This window comes from Dendrobium catenatum, unplaced genomic scaffold (assembly GCF_001605985.2).
Source record: "Dendrobium catenatum unplaced genomic scaffold, ASM160598v2 fragScaff_scaffold_390, whole genome shotgun sequence".
NCBI classification, from domain to species: domain Eukaryota; kingdom Viridiplantae; phylum Streptophyta; class Magnoliopsida; order Asparagales; family Orchidaceae; genus Dendrobium; species Dendrobium catenatum.
Genome location: NW_021318852.1, coordinates 1,735,662 through 1,757,184, shown reverse-complemented (window position 1 = coordinate 1,757,184; position 21,523 = coordinate 1,735,662). Strand labels below are relative to the sequence as shown.

The following is a 21,523-nucleotide window of genomic DNA, read 5'->3' as shown; positions in this document are numbered from 1 at the left end:
AATAAAATGATATGGCAAAGATTCAATGTAAAATGGGAGAGTGCTTTGGGCTCAATAACCCTTATCCTAGAAATAAACTGCCTTAGAATCAAAGTTATGCTCCATATCATAGATTTAGAGGCTTATTATAATGCTCCCTTAGATAGACCTTGACTTCATGAGTATAAAATGATTTCTTCCACTATTTATCAGAGTATTAAATACTCTCATTAGGGTGTTATACACTAATTTAGAAGTTCATTTACAACCTTCCTTAATTCATTTAGGATTTATATAACCCTCCTAGGAGGAGATATTAAGGGTGTGTATACAATATGGACTTATGCTTTCTTAGAAGGGATTGTTAGATAAAATCCTAAGTGCAATTCAATGTCTTATAAATACAAGATAGAAAGTTGTTTGTTCAATTAAAATAAAGGTTTTGGTTCAAAAATTAATAAGGACTCTTTAATATACAAAATCACTTAACTAGCACAATGCATGATGTTGATTTATGCAACAATATATACATAAAACTTTTATTCAATTATTTGTAATGAAAATTTAAGTACAAATTACGATTTGTTGTAAAATAATAGGTGTCCAAGCTCCACCACAACAGGCTTGGATTTTTACTCTGATAAAATATTGATTTAAATATCATAACTTGCATTAGTCTTTTAATATGTTGGCTCTTGCATCTTTTATAAAATTCTAAATGATAATGATCTTTAAATGAAGAAGAATCCTTTTCTTTTGAAACCTAAAAGTGTATATAAGCAATCCTCATTAAATCTTTTATAATTCTTTGCATTTTAAAAACTTTATCTCCTATTACAAAGATAAAAGACTTTGTATTTACAATTTTAGACTTTACATTGCCTCATTTAAAAATTTAGAATTTACATTGCCTCTTATGCTATGTAAAAAAACAAATATGTACAATGACTCATGAAATGCAAATGCAATATAGTAAAAAGTAAGGCGTAATATAAGTAAAGTATGGTTCCTGGAGCACTTTGCTCTAAATACACCAAAGTAACAATATTTAAAACCACAATTTCTCAAATGGGGAGGAGGGGGGCAATACAGATATTTTTTATTCTATAGAGATGGCCAACAATTTATTTACTACCTTTAAGGAGAGGCACGTGTGTATTGATATTTGTAATTATAATTTAAAATAATTTTAAAAGAATTATAATTAATTAAATAGTATTAAAAACTTATAGCAAAAGTGTAATGAAGGCGCAGTGAAAGTGCAATTAAAGCGCAACAATTGTGTAATAATAGCGCAGTGATAGTGTAGTGAAAGCACATCAAAAAGCATCAAAAGCGCAATCAAAGTACATTGAATAAGGGCTTTTGTTGTGTCTCATTGCGCTTTCCTTTTATTTCACTATGCTTTTTGTTATGCTTTGTTTATATGTTCTCTACGCTTTGGTTTTTTTTTTTTTTTTTTGAAAAGAAATGCAATCTGCATTAAATAAGCCAAACCAAAGAGCCTAGATACAAGCTACTAAGAGTGAACCAACAAATCACATTCCTCCTTTACAAGTTTAACAAAGAAGGAAGGAAGTGTACTCTCACAAAACAAGTCCCAAATGAAATCATATGAAAAGCCTAAGTTAGCATAGTAATCTGCTAACCTATTACAATTCCTACCAACAAATTGAAAAATAACATTATTCCAAAAAGCCAAGCTAAAAAAATCTTAATCTTCAATGCTCCCACCTAATTTCTTCCCTTTGTTGTACATGTTTTGAAGAAACTGGATCACATTTTTATTGTCTCGCTCTATAATAATACCTTTAGCATTGTAAAAACAATTATTCAAAACTTCCTTTAAAAAACTGAATGTATAGAGCTCTACTTGTGCTAAATCCCAGTGAACACCATAAAAGCCAAATGCACGGAGAAACCTTCCTTTGTAGTCCCTTACAATGCCTCCAATACCTGCTCCATAATTACTTTTCAGTGAAGCATCTATATTCATTTTATACCACTCGGGTGGAGGGGGAAGCAAAAATCTAAAAACAGCCCATAGGACTGGCCAGCATCCTAGTAATCCCAGAGAACCTAGTTTCGTTTATCCAAACTAACAAAGCTAATCACGTTTGCAGCAATAATTGATAAACTATCTTCAATCTTCTAATGGTTAGACTTATTCCTGTTGCTCCAAGAGTATCATAACAAAGAGCAATACATCTTCACCATCATTGAATTCATTTCAGACATAGATTTCAGCTCATCTATACAATGTTGAAAAGAATTGAATAACGGAATAAGAAATCCCCATTTCCTCAATTTACAAATTACCTTTAACAACTTTGAACAATTAGTGGTCACATTATTTACATCCTCAACCTCCCCACAGCCTCTTGGACATAAATTACTAATAGCCAACTTCCTTTCATCAAAAAATTTGCTATTTGAAATGCACCTTTTCACAATCTCAATATGAACAACTCCACCCGAGCATTCAAGTTCATCTTGTGAATCCATGAGTTAGGATCCACATCCGTAACCTCCTTTACAGTTTCTTCCCTTACCATAGCTGAAACAGACTTCCCAGATAGTTTCTTTTTCAGCTCCATGAAGTCCACTTCTTCTTCTTGGCAAATCTGAATATTGCTAATCAAAACCACTAAGTCCTTCCCAAAAAAGAGAAGTAACTTATCTATATTCCATCTGCCATCTTGAATAAAGAAATCAAGTGTAGTATTATCATCCTCTAAGTCAGCAACATAAGTGGGCCATTTCAGTAGACTTTTATCCAATATCCACACATCCTTCAAAATGTTTATAATTGTACCCCTCACCACTTTCCATCTAACAAAACTTCTAAGAGCCTTCCAGTCACTAGCTATGATTCTCCATGCCGAAGAACCACCCTTTAATGTTTTGTTCTTCCACCAATCATTACCATATCTGGCCAACAGAATTCTGATTAAGAAAGAGTTAGGATTTTCCACCAGATTCCGTACAAACTTTGCCCTCATTGGTTCCAATCTGAACACAGCCAAATGTAGCCCCCATCCACCCAATGCTCTCGGTTTGCATAGCTCATCCCGACCCACATAATGCATCCCATGTTTTCCATCATGCTTATTCCAAATAAAATTCCTACAATGCTTCTCAACTTCCTTCAATATTCTTAAAGGAATAAGGGAATGAGACATTAGGAATAAGGGGAGATTACAAAAAACTAGTTTTGCCAAAATCAATTTCCTAACTAGGGAAATATACCTATTTCCCCAAGCAGTTAATATCTTCAAAGACTTATCCAAAAGAATTTGGAAATCTGCCTTCCTCAATCTCCTTAGAGCCATCTTGGTTCCCAAATATCCATTTCTTCTACCAACTTGATCCCCGTGCTCCTTCCAATCTTATTCTTCCTTTTCCTCTCAACTGTCTTACCAATAATCATAACAAATTTTTGATGATTCAATCTCTATCCCGTCCAGCCGCAATAATCACTTAAAATGCTCTTCACCTGCTTAATACTCTTCAACTTAGCATCAGAAAGTAAAAGGGCATCATATGCATAGAGCAAATGTGATACCTTCTAAACCCTTGGAGCAATCGTGATTCCTAAGTTCTTGCCTTCATAGTAAGAGGCATTAGAGAGCAATTGAGAACACATGATAAAAAAGAAAGGGTGATAGTGGAACGCCTTGACGGAAACCACTCTTCCCCATAATCCATTTGGATAGTCCACCATTGATTAAGGTAGAAAACCTTTGCTCCATAATGCATTCCATCACCAACTTCATAAACTTCTCTGGAAAGCCCATTTTGCTCATCATCTCATAAAGGGTCTTCCAACACAAGTTGTTGTAGGCTTGCTCCATGTCTAGCTTGATAGCTACCATACCAACACCATATTTAGAAATCCTGATCTTATTGAATAACTCCTGAGCCAGCAATAAATGATCCGCTATACTCCTCCCTTTAATAAAAGCTACTTGTTCTTCTGAGATAATCTTAGGAATGACCAACAATAGCCTGTTCAATAAAACCTTAGCCACAATTTTATAGATAGAGTTACACAAGCTTATAGGACGAAAGCCAGCAGGAGAGACTGGGTTATTTATTTTAGGAATAAGCACAACAAGTGTGTCCTTCCATTCCTTGCACATTTTACTTGTAACAAATAATCTTCTCACTGCTTTGCATACATCATTCCCTACAATACTCCAATAATTTTTGAAAAATGAATAGGTTATGCCATCATAACCATGAGCTTTGTTACTACCCAGCCCTTTGATTATCTCCATTATTTTCGAATCTGAAATGTCTTCATTCAAACCTCTTCTATCTATGTCATCCAAAATAGTTCTCGGGACCGGCCAGTTATCCATACAGCATCCTTTTTCTTTCCACTTTTCTTGAAAGAAATTGAAGAATACATCATGCAACTCCTTAGGCTCCTCGTTGAGTTCTCCATTTGAATTTCTAACTTGAGAAATCCATTTTACACTTCTCCTAGCATTTTCAAAAGAATGAAAAAATTTAGTATTAGTATCCCCATCCTCAATCCACTTCGCCTTTGCTCTTTGCTTCCACCAAGTATTTAACCGAGCAAGAATCACATTTAGCTCCTTGAATTTAGATCTCAACACCCAAAGCTTCTCTTCACTTAACCAACCCGTATTAGCTTCTTCCTCTTGAATATGAAAGATTTCTTCTTTCAGTTTATCCTTCTCCTTAGAGAACTCCTTTACTTTAGCCTTGCCCCAATAATACAAATCCTTCAATGCTTTCTTCCATTTTCTGTTAAGGCTGTCCATATCATCTACTTGAAATCCCTTACTCCAAACTTTAGCTATAATGTGGGCAGAAGCTTTATAAGATATCCAAACATCTTCAAACTTAAGAATCCTTCTTCTTTTTCTAGATGACTCAAAAATTTTCAGCACTATTAGACAATGGTCTGAAGCTACTCTAGCTAAGTGTCTCACCACTGCCACCTGAATACAATTGATAGCCAAAGAATTGAGCAAACACCTGTCCAACCTCTGAAGAATTCGGCCTCCTCCAGTTTTATTGTTACACAAAGTGAACCTTGGTCCAACAATCTCCACTTCATGCAAGTCATTCCCATTCATAAAATCAACCATCTCCTTAGGACCTTGTGAGAATACAAACTTCCTTCCACCTCTCTTGTCCTCTTGAGACAATATACATTTGAAATCCCCCCAAACGATCAAAGGGATATTTTTATTAGCCACTTTATGTAGACTACCCCATAACCCTCTCCTCTTCACAACCTCCTTACTCCCACAGATAGTAGCAATCATCCACACCCCTTTATTGAAAACATTAAGGTCCCCAATGACATACTGTTCTAACTTCTTTAATACTAAAAAAGAAGCCAGATTAGATCTCCACAATACCATAATACCTCCAGATAAACCATCTGACGGTAGAAGAAAGAAATCCCAATCAGGCCCCATAACTCTCTCAAAGGAAACTTTATCAAAAGCATTGATCTTAGTTTACACCAGCCCCACAAAAAGAATACCTTGATCTTTAATAAACTCCTTAAGATATAGAGAGGCCTCTTTTTTCTTGGCCCCTCTACAATTCCAAAAGGCTAAGAAATTCATTAATTCAATCTAGGGGATGAGGCCCCTTCCCTCCTTTTACTACCACCACCATCCATATTCCTACCATGGGGAAAATTCTTGATTGGCCCAAGAGACCTTAGCTCTTTTGCAAGCTTCACCTTATTCAACTCCCCAACAGCACCAACATCCCTAGCCAATCCACCTCCTGATCTATTCCTATCATATCCCTCTACACAACTCATCTCCTTTATCTTTCCAACAATATCTCCTTAATATCCAGCATTACCAATTTCCCCTTCTATCACATCTTCCTTCATCATATCACCATTATCCATATTCAAAATATCAAATTTATTAATTGAATTTGATATACAAGAAAAATAATGTTTCATGAACATACCCAATTCTCCTTCAGAATTGTTTCCACATTTGTCAGGAGGCCCTTCCTTTTCCTCAGCAATAGCACCATGCTCCTTTTCCATATACCGATCAGCTTCCAATATGCATTCACCTTCTTCAAATTGTTCTATATCAGCATTCAGTACCACTTGATTCTGATGAGAAGAATCCTCCCTAATTTTAGAAACCTGTTCAGGCCGCTCCTCCTAAATAGCCAAGACAGGTTTTGCAATCTTCTTTACATATCTCAAATTGTTTGGCTTCACAACATTGCTTCTTTGATTTGCTCTTCTCCCTTTCTTGTGGATGACAAGAATCCACGGCCCATAAGAAGGGTCCTTCATCACCTCATGCCTACTTCCTCTTCAGCTCCCCCATTACCTTTATAAATAGCAACCTCCACCTCCTTGGGAATAGGTTCTTTATGGACACAATCACTCTTCACATGCCCAAACATCCCCCACTCAAAACAAAAGTTAGATACCTTTTCATAATCCACATTTTGGAAAAACCTTCCAAAAATGCTATCTACCCATACCCCCAATGGAAGAGGTTGATCGAGATTTACCCATACACAAACACTTGCAAATTCCCTCCTCCCCCATTGAAGCATTCTACCATCCAGCATTAATGGTTTACCAATCCTTGTAACAATTCTTGCCACATTTACCTCATTCCAATATTGCAATGGCAAATGTCGCATTCTAACCCAAATTGGAGAGGTTAGCCCCTTCATGGATAAAGAAGAAAACTCAGTAGTCCATCTCTCCATGCCTACTATATGACCGTTAACAAACCATGGACCGCCTGAAAGAACTGCTTTCACCTTCTCATCCGAATTAAATGAATATAAGAACCATCCCCTACCCATAGAGGTTGAGTGAAAATGCCCAAAATGACTCCATAGCCTCCTTATTTCCCAAGCCACCATATGTGATCGTAATTCTTTACCGAACACCTTTATTACCAACCAATTTAACTGCTTCTTTGAATTCACAACCTCCAATTCCTCATTCAACCTCACCGCCTTACCATCTTCTGACAAAAACACTTCTTCTTCTTTAAAATCAAGTTTGATATAAGTCTTGTTACTCCATGGATTAATATTACCCAGACTAACATAGTACTCGGCATTTCATCAGACACCTTAGCCACACTCGATGTATTCCTCTCGCTCGCCAAGGAATGAATATTATTATTAACCAAATTTGATGAATTCGCACTTATCACACTGTGTCTAGGGATTGCATTTAAATTTTCAAATTTGTTAACAAAAATTTTCATTCCTGATGATGACATAGTTGGATCAATCGAGTTAAAGGAAGAAAAAACTTTCTCAACTCTAGGAGTGACATTAACCACAGATTCAGCAATTGCTTTACCTTTGCCATCCACATTCTTGTTCATCTTGGGAGCTACATCAGAGACCTCTTTGATCACCAAGGGTCCTTGTGGTTTTAACAAGTGGATCTCACTACTCTGCTTGGATTTCATAAACAATGAACCATTACCTTTCAAATCTAACTTTGAATTACCAACAAAGGATGGTGACCTTATCGTCGGAGCCTATGCTTACCGGTGGCACTCCGCCACCATCATCCCCACCTATTCCTGATAAACATGAATGAAATCTAAAAATGCAAAAATTCGAAAATTCAACTCTTTCTCTCTCTAATGGGAGTTTCTCTTCTCTACGCTTTGGTTGTGCTATAACTATAACATGCTCTTTATCTTATAATTTTTTAGATTTGTTAACATTAGTGCAATATCTATGTAGATTTTTTATTTCCTTAAAGATGTTACCCAGGATGACGCAGAAAATATAAATGCTTACATAACTGTTATTAATAACCTCCAAATTCAATCTCCTCATCAATACCCTATCCAAATCCACTCACAAATACAAAAGAAATTTTCCACTCCTACCCCTCATTCTCACTTTCAAGCCCACCCACAATCTACCCATCAAGACCCCCTCTAGCTCAAGGTAAGAATTGGGCAAGTACTCAAAAAAAATACTTAGAGCCCTAAAAAGGTTTGCAATAAAATTGAAGAGAATTGCCCACCAGGATTGATTGACTTGAAAAAAAAATCTATCGACTTGAAGCAAAGGTCGATTATCTTCAATACAAGTTTAACCACCAAATAGCTCAATATAAATTAGATCCAAAAAAACTCCTTCAACATCTTAATCCTCATCTACTCCATCTATAAAGAAACCACCCACCAAAGCTGCCCCAAAAGCCCATAAAATTACACATAAAACCCCCATAACCCCCCCCCAAAATTAATTAAATTAAATATTATATTATATTATATTAAAATACCTTAAAGTATCTAAAAGCATTAAAGAAATTTGTTATAAAATCCTTTTTCCTTCCCTTACTTCAGCTAATAGAGAGGTTTAGAGGATATTTTAAGAGAAAGAAGTGAGGAGAGAGAAATTAGAAACTAGAATTTGGAGGCCACAGAGTGATTTTTGTCCGTCGACACTATTGAGAAAATTACTCATCTTGTTGTAAGAAAACTTTAACCTATTTTTGTTTCAAAAGATTTTGTATTTATTACAATTTTTTAATCAAATATGTGTTTCTATTATCAAAAAATATGAATAAATTTGTATTGACAAAACTTCTATCGTGTAACTTTTTGTATGTTATAGAGAGCATGATATGAGCATTTTATTTGAGATTTTCACCATGCAATTTTAAAAATATAGTTATTTTTGTCAACCCAAAAATTTATTTTGACATCTAAAAATAGTAGTGTAGAACGATAAAAGTCTTTAAACATCATTTCATATAATTTTTGGTATTTTGGTAATTTTTTAAAAATGTGTATTTTTGCCTAATATGATTCTTTGTTATCTACCATTATGATATTTTGGGCATTTTCTAAATTAAGATCAATAATGTTTATTTATTACAATGCATTAAAAATGAATATGGATATATGATTAAAATTAATATTATAATAATATGATACTACTATATGTGTAAAAGACAAGTAAAGATTGGTTGTCCCATTGGTTAGAGACTGATTGACCTGTACAGGAAGGTAGGCTAACAGGCTTTCCTTTAAATATTATGGTTTGTAAGAGTTTGTTACATCCACGACTTAGAGCCTCTCTTGCAGGTATTGCACTAAAACTTAGTGACTCTCCTTTTACTCCCATAGCAAGGCAGAGAAGTCTTTACAAACTCCTTTCCACTGACCCAAGTGAGGCAAAGAACCCAACCTCCTTTTGCTTCCTCCTAATACAAGAAACAAACCTTTATCGATTACTAAAGAAGACCTCCCTAGAGCCTCCAAGGAACTTGGGATGATGATTGGAGAAGATGACTTAGATCACTTCTTAGAGCAACCTTTATGGAAACCCTCACAAACTCCCCCTCATAATTTCTTCTCCCTCTCTACCAAGCTCTCCATCTCCATCTCTTGGCTCTCTAATTTTAGGACAGCAGTAAAAGATCTCTACTTGAATAATCAGGAGAGCTTATAAAGAAGAGCTTAAAATTTGCCCTAATTTGCAACAAGCCGTCAAAGATCTTCCAAGACGATCGACAGACATCCTGTATGATCAGTGTATTTTCATCCCTTTCAGCCAGAATGATCTAAGAGGGCTGGATGATTGAAACCCTTATTTGTTCTGATCATCTAGGATGATGATGACATTATCTTGTACGATTAGTTCAAAACCCTATATATCATCCAGTACATCGTTCTGTTTGTCAAGAGTTATATATGTTGGATGATGAAGAAATATAACATATTATCTAGGATGATGATTTAATAGTCCTATACGATTAGTTCAAAATCAAGGATATTCATCCAGCAAATCATTCTATTCATCCAGGTGATTCAGGAGAAGATGAATGTTTTTCTAATTGATTGTCCAAGATAATATGATTAATAAATCAAACCTTAATTGCTTTCCTTAATCACCTGATTAATTTAGGCATGATTGTAATGAATTTTCCAGGATGATATGGGATTATCATGTACGATTTCTAAAAATATTAACATACCTAAAAGAGTTTATGGCTAATTTTTTTTATTTCAGCCTATCATCCAAGATGATGTTAATATCGTCTATGATAATTTGCTTAATTTAGTTGTCTTAATAAGGATGCCCTAATTAGGGTTTCTATTTTTAATTAATCATCCAAGATAATTTTGGATCTTCCTAGATAATATGATCAAAAATAGAAAGATCTAAAATATATAGAATTTTTTCCCCTAAGTGTGTGTGTGCAAGGTCATTAATATCAGGATCCACTTTATTACATCTGACTCAAGAAAATGTAAAAACACTTTAAGTACACTGACATACTGACTCAATCCTAACCTACCCAATCTTAAGCTCACTTGATTTACAATTGATCTTATGGACCTGAAAGGTTAGTAGGCAGGGCAATAATAGAGAAAAAGAAATGGCAGAAATGATTGTTATCATCAAAATTAGAATCCTTGAATCCAAGTTTGCAATCATTTGGTGTTATCCTCTACTAATTCATGTGATACTGATTGGGAGTTATAAGGAGATAATTACTATGTCGATGGGCAAAGAGTGATTACTCTTTTTACTGAGCTAATGGCTACTGATATTGATATAATATTAAAAATTGTTGAGTCTAGTAATTAGGATGTTAAGCCTAAGTGAGTGTCCCAAGGCTACCAAGAGGGGGGGTGAATTGACAATTTAAAAAATGTAACTTCAACTCTTGGAATTTTAGAAAACCTTTTGAATTATTGATGCAAGTTAAAATTAAAGTTTAAAATAAACTTTTCAACCAGAGTAAACAACTTGCAATGAAATTAAATGCGGAATAAAAAATAAGAAAGAACACACCAGATTTATAGTGGTTCGGTCAAACCTTGACCTACATCCACTCCCCAGAGGCACCCTCTGAGTATTGCACTAAAACCACAAAGTGACTCTCCTTTTGCTCCCACAGCAAGGCGGAGAAGCCTGTACAAAATCACTTTCACCTTCCCCGGTGCGGCGGAGTAGCCGGGTTCTTTAACACCAAAGAGATCTTCTTCTTGATAAAAACTTCCCTCAAGACGTCCCTTGAATCCGATGGTTATGAGGTGCAAGTTCGCCGGAGAAACTGTGTGAATATCCCCTTCACACTCCCTTGAAATCCCCTTCAAGGATCTTCTCCCTCTCAAACTCCACCCTTTCCTCTCTCCCTTTCAAGTTCTCTCTTCAAGTTTTCTCCACAAGAACGAAGACACAATGACTGTCAAAGATACACTTTGTCGTCCTTTTACACTTCTCCAAGTGTCGGCAGAGAACCGGACCGATGTTGTTGAACTTCACTTGAGAGCCTTCGCCGGAGCAACCGTGTGAATATCCCCTCCACACTCCCTTGAAATCCCCTCCAAGGATCTTCTCCCTCTCAATGATCCCTCTCAAGAGAAAACAACTCCAAAGGCATTTGTAATAGTTTCTAGGACTCCTTATATAGAAAGGAGAAGAAAAAACGTCCAAAAAACTGCCCAAAACAAGTTTTTCTGCGCACTGGATCGTCCCGTACGAAATTTTGTTCATCTGTACGAACCAATTTCGTCCTGGACGAAATTGGTTCGTCCCGGGACGAAAATATTTCGTCTGGACGAACAGTTATATCAAAAGTCGGTTCCGAAAACTGCCAGAAACTGCCATAGTCGGTTCCCATCGTCCTGGACGAACTGTACTTCGTCTGGACGAAATTTTTGCAGAAAGAAACTCGTCTTGGGACGAAAATGATTTCGTCTGGACGATTAGGACTTAGAAAATATTTCCAGTTCAATTCTTGTCCGTTCTATTGCTCTTACAAGGAGATAACTGATCTGATCGTCCCGTACGAACAATGTTCGTCCCGTACGATCAGTATAAAAACTTTTTCAAGATCTCCTTTAAGTTTGTGTAAATTTATTCACTCAATTACAATCACTCCCTCTTAAATTTAATTCAAATAAAAAGTACAAGCTTCAATTTCACAAAGTATCTCATGCTGAATTTGATTTGAAGTCTTCGTAGTCTGGAGTTTGATTTTCCTGAAATATTAGTACACACAAGAGCAAAAACAAATCTTCCAAAAAGTGTTAGGAGATAACTACACATAAAACAATAATATTTGGAATCATCAAAATAATACAAGTTGCAAGAATGTAAAACATGCAAATAGCAACTTTCCTAACAAAAATACTATGATAGCCATGACTTCTTACTTATTTAATATTACTACTAAAATATATATTTTTGTGGCATTATTCATATTATTTCATGAATTTATTATTATTATATTATTCTACTGCTCCTACCACTATATTATTATTATTATTGATATAGATATTGATACTATTTAATACTACAAATTTATTGTGCTAATACTGAGCATGTGATATACTAGGCATGTGATATACATAATTTATTGAGCATGTGATTGAGATATTGAGCATGAGAATGAGATGATATAAAATAATCAGTTAGTTTGTGTACATTTCGATATGATTTTACTACATTAATTCAATTTCAATGAACTTTACTAAATTTTTGATTGGATGTTTTACATAATTTATTTACTGATTGGTATTATGGAAATAATGATTTCTTTATAAGTTTAACACTCATTTTAGTTTACTATTTTATCAGCTTTCATAATGTAGTATTTACTATTTACAAATTCTACTACTATTAGTATATATGAATTTTTTTATTTCTATATCGATTTAATAATCATATGAACATAATAGCTATGATTTAACTTTTGACATACATATTACTCATTTATTGTGCTTTGAATTTAGTTGTAGGTTTTGGTGACCTATTAGGATTTTTAAGCTCATTATTTATGGTTAAATGATTTCAGATCAGTATATTGGAGTAGCAGTATAAGGCTAATAATGATTCTTTAAGTTCTACTTCTTTTTATTTTTATTTTGTACTCAGGACATAATAGTTATAATTTATTTGTGCAGATCCTGAGTAGTGTATATAATTTTTTTTTTGATTGAATATATATGTATATATGAATATTTTGAATTATAGAAACTATTTTGATATTTATTGCTTATATATAATTTTAGATAGCTCTGATTGTTACTTATTAAAAGATTAAATGAATAATTCTTGAAATTTAGATCTTGGGGCATCATAATTGGTATCAGAGCATAGTTATTGGAAAAATTAATTGTTATTATAGCTATAGGATTTAATTGAGAGTTTGGTTGGATAGGTAGTTTCAGGTGCATTATTTTGCATACATAGTTGCATGTGTGTATTATTCATATCATACTAAACTATGTAGGTAAAAATTTAAATGGATCACCTCGAGTCTAATATACCAAATGAGCAATACAGTGCAGCTCTAGTGCCATCAAAAAGGGGTTGCTAATGATAGAGAAATCTTTGATAGCATAGTGTCCCAAGAGCTGAAATGTACCATTATTTATGTTCCTACTTGAAGTAGAGGCAGAGAGATGGTGGATTGGACAGTATAGAGAGAAATTTCAAGGGAAGATAAATGCTAAGATCACTTGGGATGAGTTCACTATAGTATTCAGTATATGGTTGATACCTCTGTCAGCTCGATGATAGATGTAGGAAGCTTTCATTAAGTTGGAGTAAGGATGTTAAATACTAATATAGTATGAGGCTGAGTTTATTGCTCTTGCTAGGTATGCTCCTAACTTGATCCCTACCATTGAAGAAAAGTGCTATAGGTTTCTACAAATGTTGAATAGGGAGCTAAAACACCCACTAGTACCTCTATAGATTTAGGAATTTTCTAATTTGGTGGAGCAGGCCAAACTAATAGAGATTAATTTGGAGGAGCAGAGATTAACCAAGTAAAGAGAGAAATGGTGACAAAAAAAAAAGATATAGTAATTTAAGGGGATATGTATCAATAGCATCTTAGAGTAATTATAATGAGTGCATTCATTATGATCGACGACATGCAGGTTAGGGCTACTTATTGATGCGACAATGTTTTTACTATGGAAAATAGGGACATAAGATAGTAGAATGTCCTTAGAGGGGATTTTGAGGAAGGGTTGATTTTGGTGCAGGACAATTTATACAAACTATATGACAGAGGACTATTGGGTCAAGAGCATATAGTGAAAGATCAAAAAGTAGTGCAGATGATAGAGCTGTTAGTGGTAGTCAAAGGGAGACTATTGCACCACATCCAACTGCACCTACTCCAGTGATGTCGTATGTGTACAACCTATAATATCAAAAAGATCAATAATAACCTGAAAGCTCCACTGGTAAGAAATTTATTTAAATGGTTGAATGACAAAGGATATCATGCATACTTGAATGACATGTAATAGAATGAACTGCATGACTGTATAATTTTTTATGAGTTTTGATTTGATTTAATTAGATTTGATTTTTGATTATATGAATTTTGTTGAAAATTATTTTATGCCCTAATCTTTAAGGGAATGTTGGGGATGACATTTTTTTAAGGTGGATAGATTGAAACATCCTGTATTTTAACTTTGCCAAATTTTTTTTCTGGAGTTATTATAACTCCAAATCACAATCCATATAGATCATAGTATTTTGATTGAAATATTTTACTTACACAAATTTTTTCATAATTTTTGGGCGCCAGCTCCTTAAAGAGTTTGTACATGTCGGTACAAGTAAAAATTTTGAGATCGTCAAGTTTTCAATTTGCAAATCAATTTTATTAATATTTTTTAAATTAAATAATTTATTTTTTGAATATTTTCTATAATTTTTAAAAAGTATCATATTGATTTATATGAATTTTTTATTTAAACTTGATTAAATTAAATATTATATTAATATATCTTAAAATATCTAAAAACATTAAAGAAATTTTTTATAAAATCCTTTTTTCTCCTTTTACTTTGGCTAACATAGAGGTAAAGAGGATATTTTAAGAGAGAAAAGTAAGGAGAGAGAAATTAGAACCTAGGATTTGGAGGCTACGAAGAGATTTTAATCTCTCAATGATGTTGAGAAAATTGCTCGTCTCATTATAAGGAACATTTACCCTATTTTTGATTTAAAAGATTTTATATTTTTATCTTTTTCTGATCAAATATGTGTTCTCATTATCAAAAAATATGAATAACTTTGTATTGACAAAACATTCACAGTGTAACTTTTTTATGTTATAGAGATCATGATTAAAAGCATTTTGAGTATTTATTTGTGATTTTCAACGAACAATTTTGAAAATACAGCAATTTTTATCTACCCAAAATTTTTTTTCACATTTAAAAATAGTAGTATAATAAAATAAAAGTATTAAAACATCATTTTATATAATTCTTGGTATTTTGGTAATTTTTTAAAAATATGTATTTTTGCCTAATATGATTTTTTATTATCTACCATTATGACATTTGGGCATTTTATAAATTAAGCTCAATCATGTTTATTTATTGCAATGCATTAAAAATGATTATGGATATATGATTAAAATTATTGTTATAATACTATGATACTACTATGTGTGTAAAAGATAAGTAAAGACTGGTTGACCCTGAAATTACTAAATGACAAGAGGGGGGGGGGTGAATTGTTAAAAACTTTTTCTCAATAAAAAGTAACCCTAAACAAGAGTTCTAATCTTTTTGTTATTTTTGAAATTTGACAACAAAAACTTAAACGAATTTTCTTCCACAAATTTCACCACGAAATAATTATGAAAAATTAAGTGCAAGTAAAAGTAAATGACGATAAGGAAAACGTCCCAATCCGTTGCTGACGTGGATCGTATTGTACGAAGTGGAGGTATCGTACAGTACGATACGCAATAATGTCGTACCAAACGGCTTTAATTCGTCCCAATCCGTTGCTGACGTGGATCGTATTGTACGAAGTGGAGGTATCGTACAGTACGATACGCAATAATGTCGTACCAAACGGCTTTAATTCGTCCCAATCCGTTGCTGACGTGGATCGTATTGTACGAAGTGGAGGTATCGTACAGTACGATACGCAATAATGTCGTACCAAACGGCTTTAATTCGTCCCAATCCGTTGCTGACGTGGATCGTATTGTACGAAGTGGAGGTATCGTACAGTACGATACGCAATAATGTCGTACCAAACGGCTTTAATTCGTCCCAATCCGTTGCTGACGTGGATCGTATTGTACGAAGTGGAGGTATCGTACAGTACGATACGCAATAATGTCGTACCAAACGGCTTTAATTCGTCCCAATCCGTTGCTGACGTGGATCGTATTGTACGAAGTGGAGGTATCGTACAGTACGATACGCAATAATGTCGTACCAAACGGCTTTAATTCGTCCCAATCCGTTGCTGACGTGGATCGTATTGTACGAAGTGGAGGTATCGTACAGTACGATACGCAATAATGTCGTACCAAACGGCTTTAATTCGTCCCAATCCGTTGCTGACGTGGATCGTATTGTACGAAGTGGAGGTATCGTACAGTACGATACGCAATAATGTCGTACCAAACGGCTTTAATTCGTCCCAATCCGTTGCTGACGTGGATCGTATTGTACGAAGTGGAGGTATCGTACAGTACGATACGCAATAATGTCGTACCAAACGGCTTTAATTCGTCCCAATCCGTTGCTGACGTGGATCGTATTGTACGAAGTGGAGGTATCGTACAGTACGATACGCAATAATGTCGTACCAAACGGCTTTAATTCGTCCCAATCCGTTGCTGACGTGGATCGTATTGTACGAAGTGGAGGTATCGTACAGTACGATACGCAATAATGTCGTACCAAACGGCTTTAATTCGTCCCAATCCGTTGCTGACGTGGATCGTATTGTACGAAGTGGAGGTATCGTACAGTACGATACGCAATAATGTCGTACCAAACGGCTTTAATTCGTCCCAATCCGTTGCTGACGTGGATCGTATTGTACGAAGTGGAGGTATCGTACAGTACGATACGCAATAATGTCGTACCAAACGGCTTTAATTCGTCCCAATCCGTTGCTGACGTGGATCGTATTGTACGAAGTGGAGGTATCGTACAGTACGATACGCAATAATGTCGTACCAAACGGCTTTAATTCGTCCCAATCCGTTGCTGACGTGGATCGTATTGTACGAAGTGGAGGTATCGTACAGTACGATACGCAATAATGTCGTACCAAACGGCTTTAATTCGTCCCAATCCGTTGCTGACGTGGATCGTATTGTACGAAGTGGAGGTATCGTACAGTACGATACGCAATAATGTCGTACCAAACGGCTTTAATTCGTCCCAATCCGTTGCTGACGTGGATCGTATTGTACGAAGTGGAGGTATCGTACAGTACGATACGCAATAATGTCGTACCAAACGGCTTTAATTCGTCCCAATCCGTTGCTGACGTGGATCGTATTGTACGAAGTGGAGGTATCGTACAGTACGATACGCAATAATGTCGTACCAAACGGCTTTAATTCGTCCCAATCCGTTGCTGACGTGGATCGTATTGTACGAAGTGGAGGTATCGTACAGTACGATACGCAATAATGTCGTACCAAACGGCTTTAATTCGTCCCAATCCGTTGCTGACGTGGATCGTATTGTACGAAGTGGAGGTATCGTACAGTACGATACGCAATAATGTCGTACCAAACGGCTTTAATTCGTCCCAATCCGTTGCTGACGTGGATCGTATTGTACGAAGTGGAGGTATCGTACAGTACGATACGCAATAATGTCGTACCAAACGGCTTTAATTCGTCCCAATCCGTTGCTGACGTGGATCGTATTGTACGAAGTGGAGGTATCGTACAGTACGATACGCAATAATGTCGTACCAAACGGCTTTAATTCGTCCCAATCCGTTGCTGACGTGGATCGTATTGTACGAAGTGGAGGTATCGTACAGTACGATACGCAATAATGTCGTACCAAACGGCTTTAATTCGTCCCAATCCGTTGCTGACGTGGATCGTATTGTACGAAGTGGAGGTATCGTACAGTACGATACGCAATAATGTCGTACCAAACGGCTTTAATTCGTCCCAATCCGTTGCTGACGTGGATCGTATTGTACGAAGTGGAGGTATCGTACAGTACGATACGCAATAATGTCGTACCAAACGGCTTTAATTCGTCCCAATCCGTTGCTGACGTGGATCGTATTGTACGAAGTGGAGGTATCGTACAGTACGATACGCAATAATGTCGTACCAAACGGCTTTAATTCGTCCCAATCCGTTGCTGACGTGGATCGTATTGTACGAAGTGGAGGTATCGTACAGTACGATACGCAATAATGTCGTACCAAACGGCTTTAATTCGTCCCAATCCGTTGCTGACGTGGATCGTATTGTACGAAGTGGAGGTATCGTACAGTACGATACGCAATAATGTCGTACCAAACGGCTTTAATTCGTCCCAATCCGTTGCTGACGTGGATCGTATTGTACGAAGTGGAGGTATCGTACAGTACGATACGCAATAATGTCGTACCAAACGGCTTTAATTCGTCCCAATCCGTTGCTGACGTGGATCGTATTGTACGAAGTGGAGGTATCGTACAGTACGATACGCAATAATGTCGTACCAAACGGCTTTAATTCGTCCCAATCCGTTGCTGACGTGGATCGTATTGTACGAAGTGGAGGTATCGTACAGTACGATACGCAATAATGTCGTACCAAACGGCTTTAATTCGTCCCAATCCGTTGCTGACGTGGATCGTATTGTACGAAGTGGAGGTATCGTACAGTACGATACGCAATAATGTCGTACCAAACGGCTTTAATTCGTCCCAATCCGTTGCTGACGTGGATCGTATTGTACGAAGTGGAGGTATCGTACAGTACGATACGCAATAATGTCGTACCAAACGGCTTTAATTCGTCCCAATCCGTTGCTGACGTGGATCGTATTGTACGAAGTGGAGGTATCGTACAGTACGGTATGCAATAATACTGGACGATGATCGTACAGTACGATGGGTATCGTATAGTACGATCAACAGAGCTGAATTCTGCCTATTGGTGGACGCTAGATTTGTGATAAGTCGTACAGTACGATATAGATCGTACAGTACGATGAACAGTCAGTGTGAATTTTGGTGTGGTGAGTGTGTGGTGATCAGGAGCAGCCCTAAAAATTTTTTTTTTTTTTTTTTTTTTTTTTTTTTTTTATGCATTTATATCTATGACACCTAATCTAGTCCTCAAGGTACTAAAGGTGTCAAACGCTAATGGTTTTGTGAATATGTCTGCCAATTGATCTTCTGTAGCGACGTGATGTAATTCTATATCTCCCTTAGCGACGTGATCTCTAATGAAATGATGTCTAATGTCTATGTGTTTTGTTCGGGAGTGCTGAATTGGGTTCTTAGAGATACAAATTGCACTTGTGTTGTCACACATGATTGAGATGGTTCCAACAGGTAGTCCAAGATCAAGAATTTGTTGTTTTAACCATAGTACCTGTGCAACACAACTTCCTACTGCAATATATTCTGCCTCGGCTGTGGAAAGTGCTACTGAGTTTTGCTTCCTACTGGACCAAGAAACTAATGATTGTCCGATGAATTGACAGGTACCAGAGGTGCTCTTTCTATCTATCCTACATCCTGCAAAGTCAGAATCTGAGTACCCAAGGATTTCAAAGGAAGTGCTGTGCCTGGGATACCAAATTCCTAAGTTTGGTGTGCCTAGTAGATATCTAAGAATTCTTTTAACAGCAGTTAGGTGAGACTCTTTAGGATCGGCTTGGAAACGGGCACAAAGGCATACACTAAACATGATGTCCGGTCTACTGGCAGTCAAGTAAAGAAGTGATCCAATCATTCCTCTATATTTTTTCTGATCTACTGATTTTCCACTAGGATCCTTATCTAATTGGATTGTCGAACTCATTGGGGTGTTCATGGGTTTTGCACTATCCATTTCATATTTCTTTAAAATATCCTTAATGTACTTTGATTGGCTAAGAAAGGTTCCATTTTCCATTTGTTTCACACTAAAGCCAAGAAAGTAGTTAAGCTCTCCCATCATGCTCATTTCAAACTCATTACTCATTGTTTTTGAAAATTCATCGCATAAATTTTTATCCGAGGATCCAAACAAGATGTCATCTACATATATTTGAACAATGAGAATTTCTTCTTTAACTTTTTGTAAAAAGAGAGTAGTATCTACACTACCCTTTTGAAAACCTCTATTCAAAAGAAATGAGCTAAGTCTTTCATACCATGCTCTAGGTGCTTGCTTTAATCCATATAGTGCCTTTTTTAATTTGTATACATGGTTTGGAAATTGTGAGCTTTCAAATCCGGGGGGTTGCTCAACGTAGACATCTTCCTTAATTACCCCGTTCAAAAATGCACTCTTTACATCCATTTGATATAACTTAAAGTTCTTGAAGCAAGCAAAAGCTAAGAGCACTCTTATGGCTTCTAGTCTAGCAACCGGGGCAAAGGTTTCTTCAAAGTCTATTCCCTCAATCTGGTTGTACCCCTTAGCTACTAGCCTTGCTTTATTCCTTATTATTGTTCCTGAATCATTCACCTTATTCTTGAAGACCCATTTTGTTCCAACAACACTCTGCTCTTTAGGTCTCTTAACTAACTCCCAAACATCATTCCTGGTGAATTGGTTCAGCTCTTCTTGCATTGCTAGAATCCAAAATTCATCTCCTAAGGCTTGATCTATACTTGTAGGTTCTATCATAGAGATGAAAGCTGAGTGACTAACCTCCTTCCTAAGTCCATGCCTAGTTCTTACACCTTCTGAAGGGTCTCCTAAAATTAACTCTTTAGGATGACTAGAAGAATATCTCCATTCTCTAGGCAAATCTTCCTGAGATTCGACCCTTTCTTCTAAGGTCATAGTCTCTACTCCTTGAATTGCCTCTATTTCATCATCTTCAATTTTAGTTTCTGAGGGCATATCTGATTCATCAAATACCACATGGGTGGATTCTTCTACTACAAGGGTTCTCTTATTAAAAATTCTATAGGCCTTACCTACAGAAGAATAGCCTAAGAAGACACCCTCATCAGACTTGGGATCGAATTTTCCTAAGGGATGTTTACCATTATTTAAGATGAAGCACTTACACCCAAAGACATGTAAATGTGAAAGGTTTGGTGTCCTACCCTTAAGGAGTTCATATGGAGTTTTATTCAGCTTCGATCTAATGTTTACTCTGTTCAAAACATAACAGGCTGTGTTGACTGCTTCTGCCCAAAAGTATCTAGGAAGGGTATACTCCGCTAACATTGCCCTAGCAGCTTCTACCAAGGTTCTATTTTTCCTTTCTGCTATGCCATTCTGTTGGGGTGTTCTTGGAGCTGAGAAATTGTGCTCTATTCCTATCTCTTGGCAGAATGACTCAAATCTTTCATTTTGGAACTCTCCACCATGATCGCTATGGATTGTTGATATTTCACAACCTAATTTTCGTTGAATCCATGTGGAGAAAATTTTAAATTCCTCAAAAGACTCATTCTTGTGTGCTAAGAATCTTACCCAAGTAAATCTAGTGAAGTCATCTACAATCACAAATCCATAATTCTTTCCACCTAGACTGGCTGTACTAACGGGTCCAAATAAGTCCATGTGTAGAATTTCTAGTGGCCTAGA

The 21,523-nt window shown here is 36.0% G+C and overlaps 1 protein-coding gene across 1 annotated transcript; it reads right to left on the bottom strand.

Moving 5' to 3' along the window:
- Positions 1 to 3,602: 3,602 nt before the first annotated feature.
- LOC114579438 lies at positions 3,603 to 7,824 on the bottom strand. The gene is made up of 9 exons (XM_028693935.1): positions 7,755 to 7,824; positions 7,528 to 7,562; positions 7,284 to 7,430; positions 6,310 to 7,035; positions 5,953 to 6,157; positions 5,688 to 5,820; positions 5,507 to 5,562; positions 5,387 to 5,455; positions 3,603 to 5,344 (listed from the first exon to the last, which is right to left on the bottom strand). Exons 1-9 carry the CDS (start codon positions 7,822 to 7,824, stop codon positions 3,603 to 3,605), a joined length of 3,183 nt encoding a protein of 1,060 aa, XP_028549768.1.
- Between the last annotated feature and the right edge of the window lie 13,699 nt (positions 7,825 to 21,523).

Bases quoted from the DNA above. Each gene is read 5' to 3' on its own strand.
- LOC114579438 (XM_028693935.1), bottom strand. From the start codon at position 7,824: ATGAGGAGATTGAATTTGGAGGTTATTAATAACAGTTATGTAAGCATT. The intron at 7,563-7,754 runs GTAACATCTTTA...CATGTTTATCAG, and splicing joins TATTTTCTGCGTCATCCTGG to GAATAGGTGGGGATGATGGT. The intron at 5,821-5,952 runs GTATGTTCATGA...CTGGATATTAAG, and splicing joins CAATTCTGAAGGAGAATTGG to GAGATATTGTTGGAAAGATA.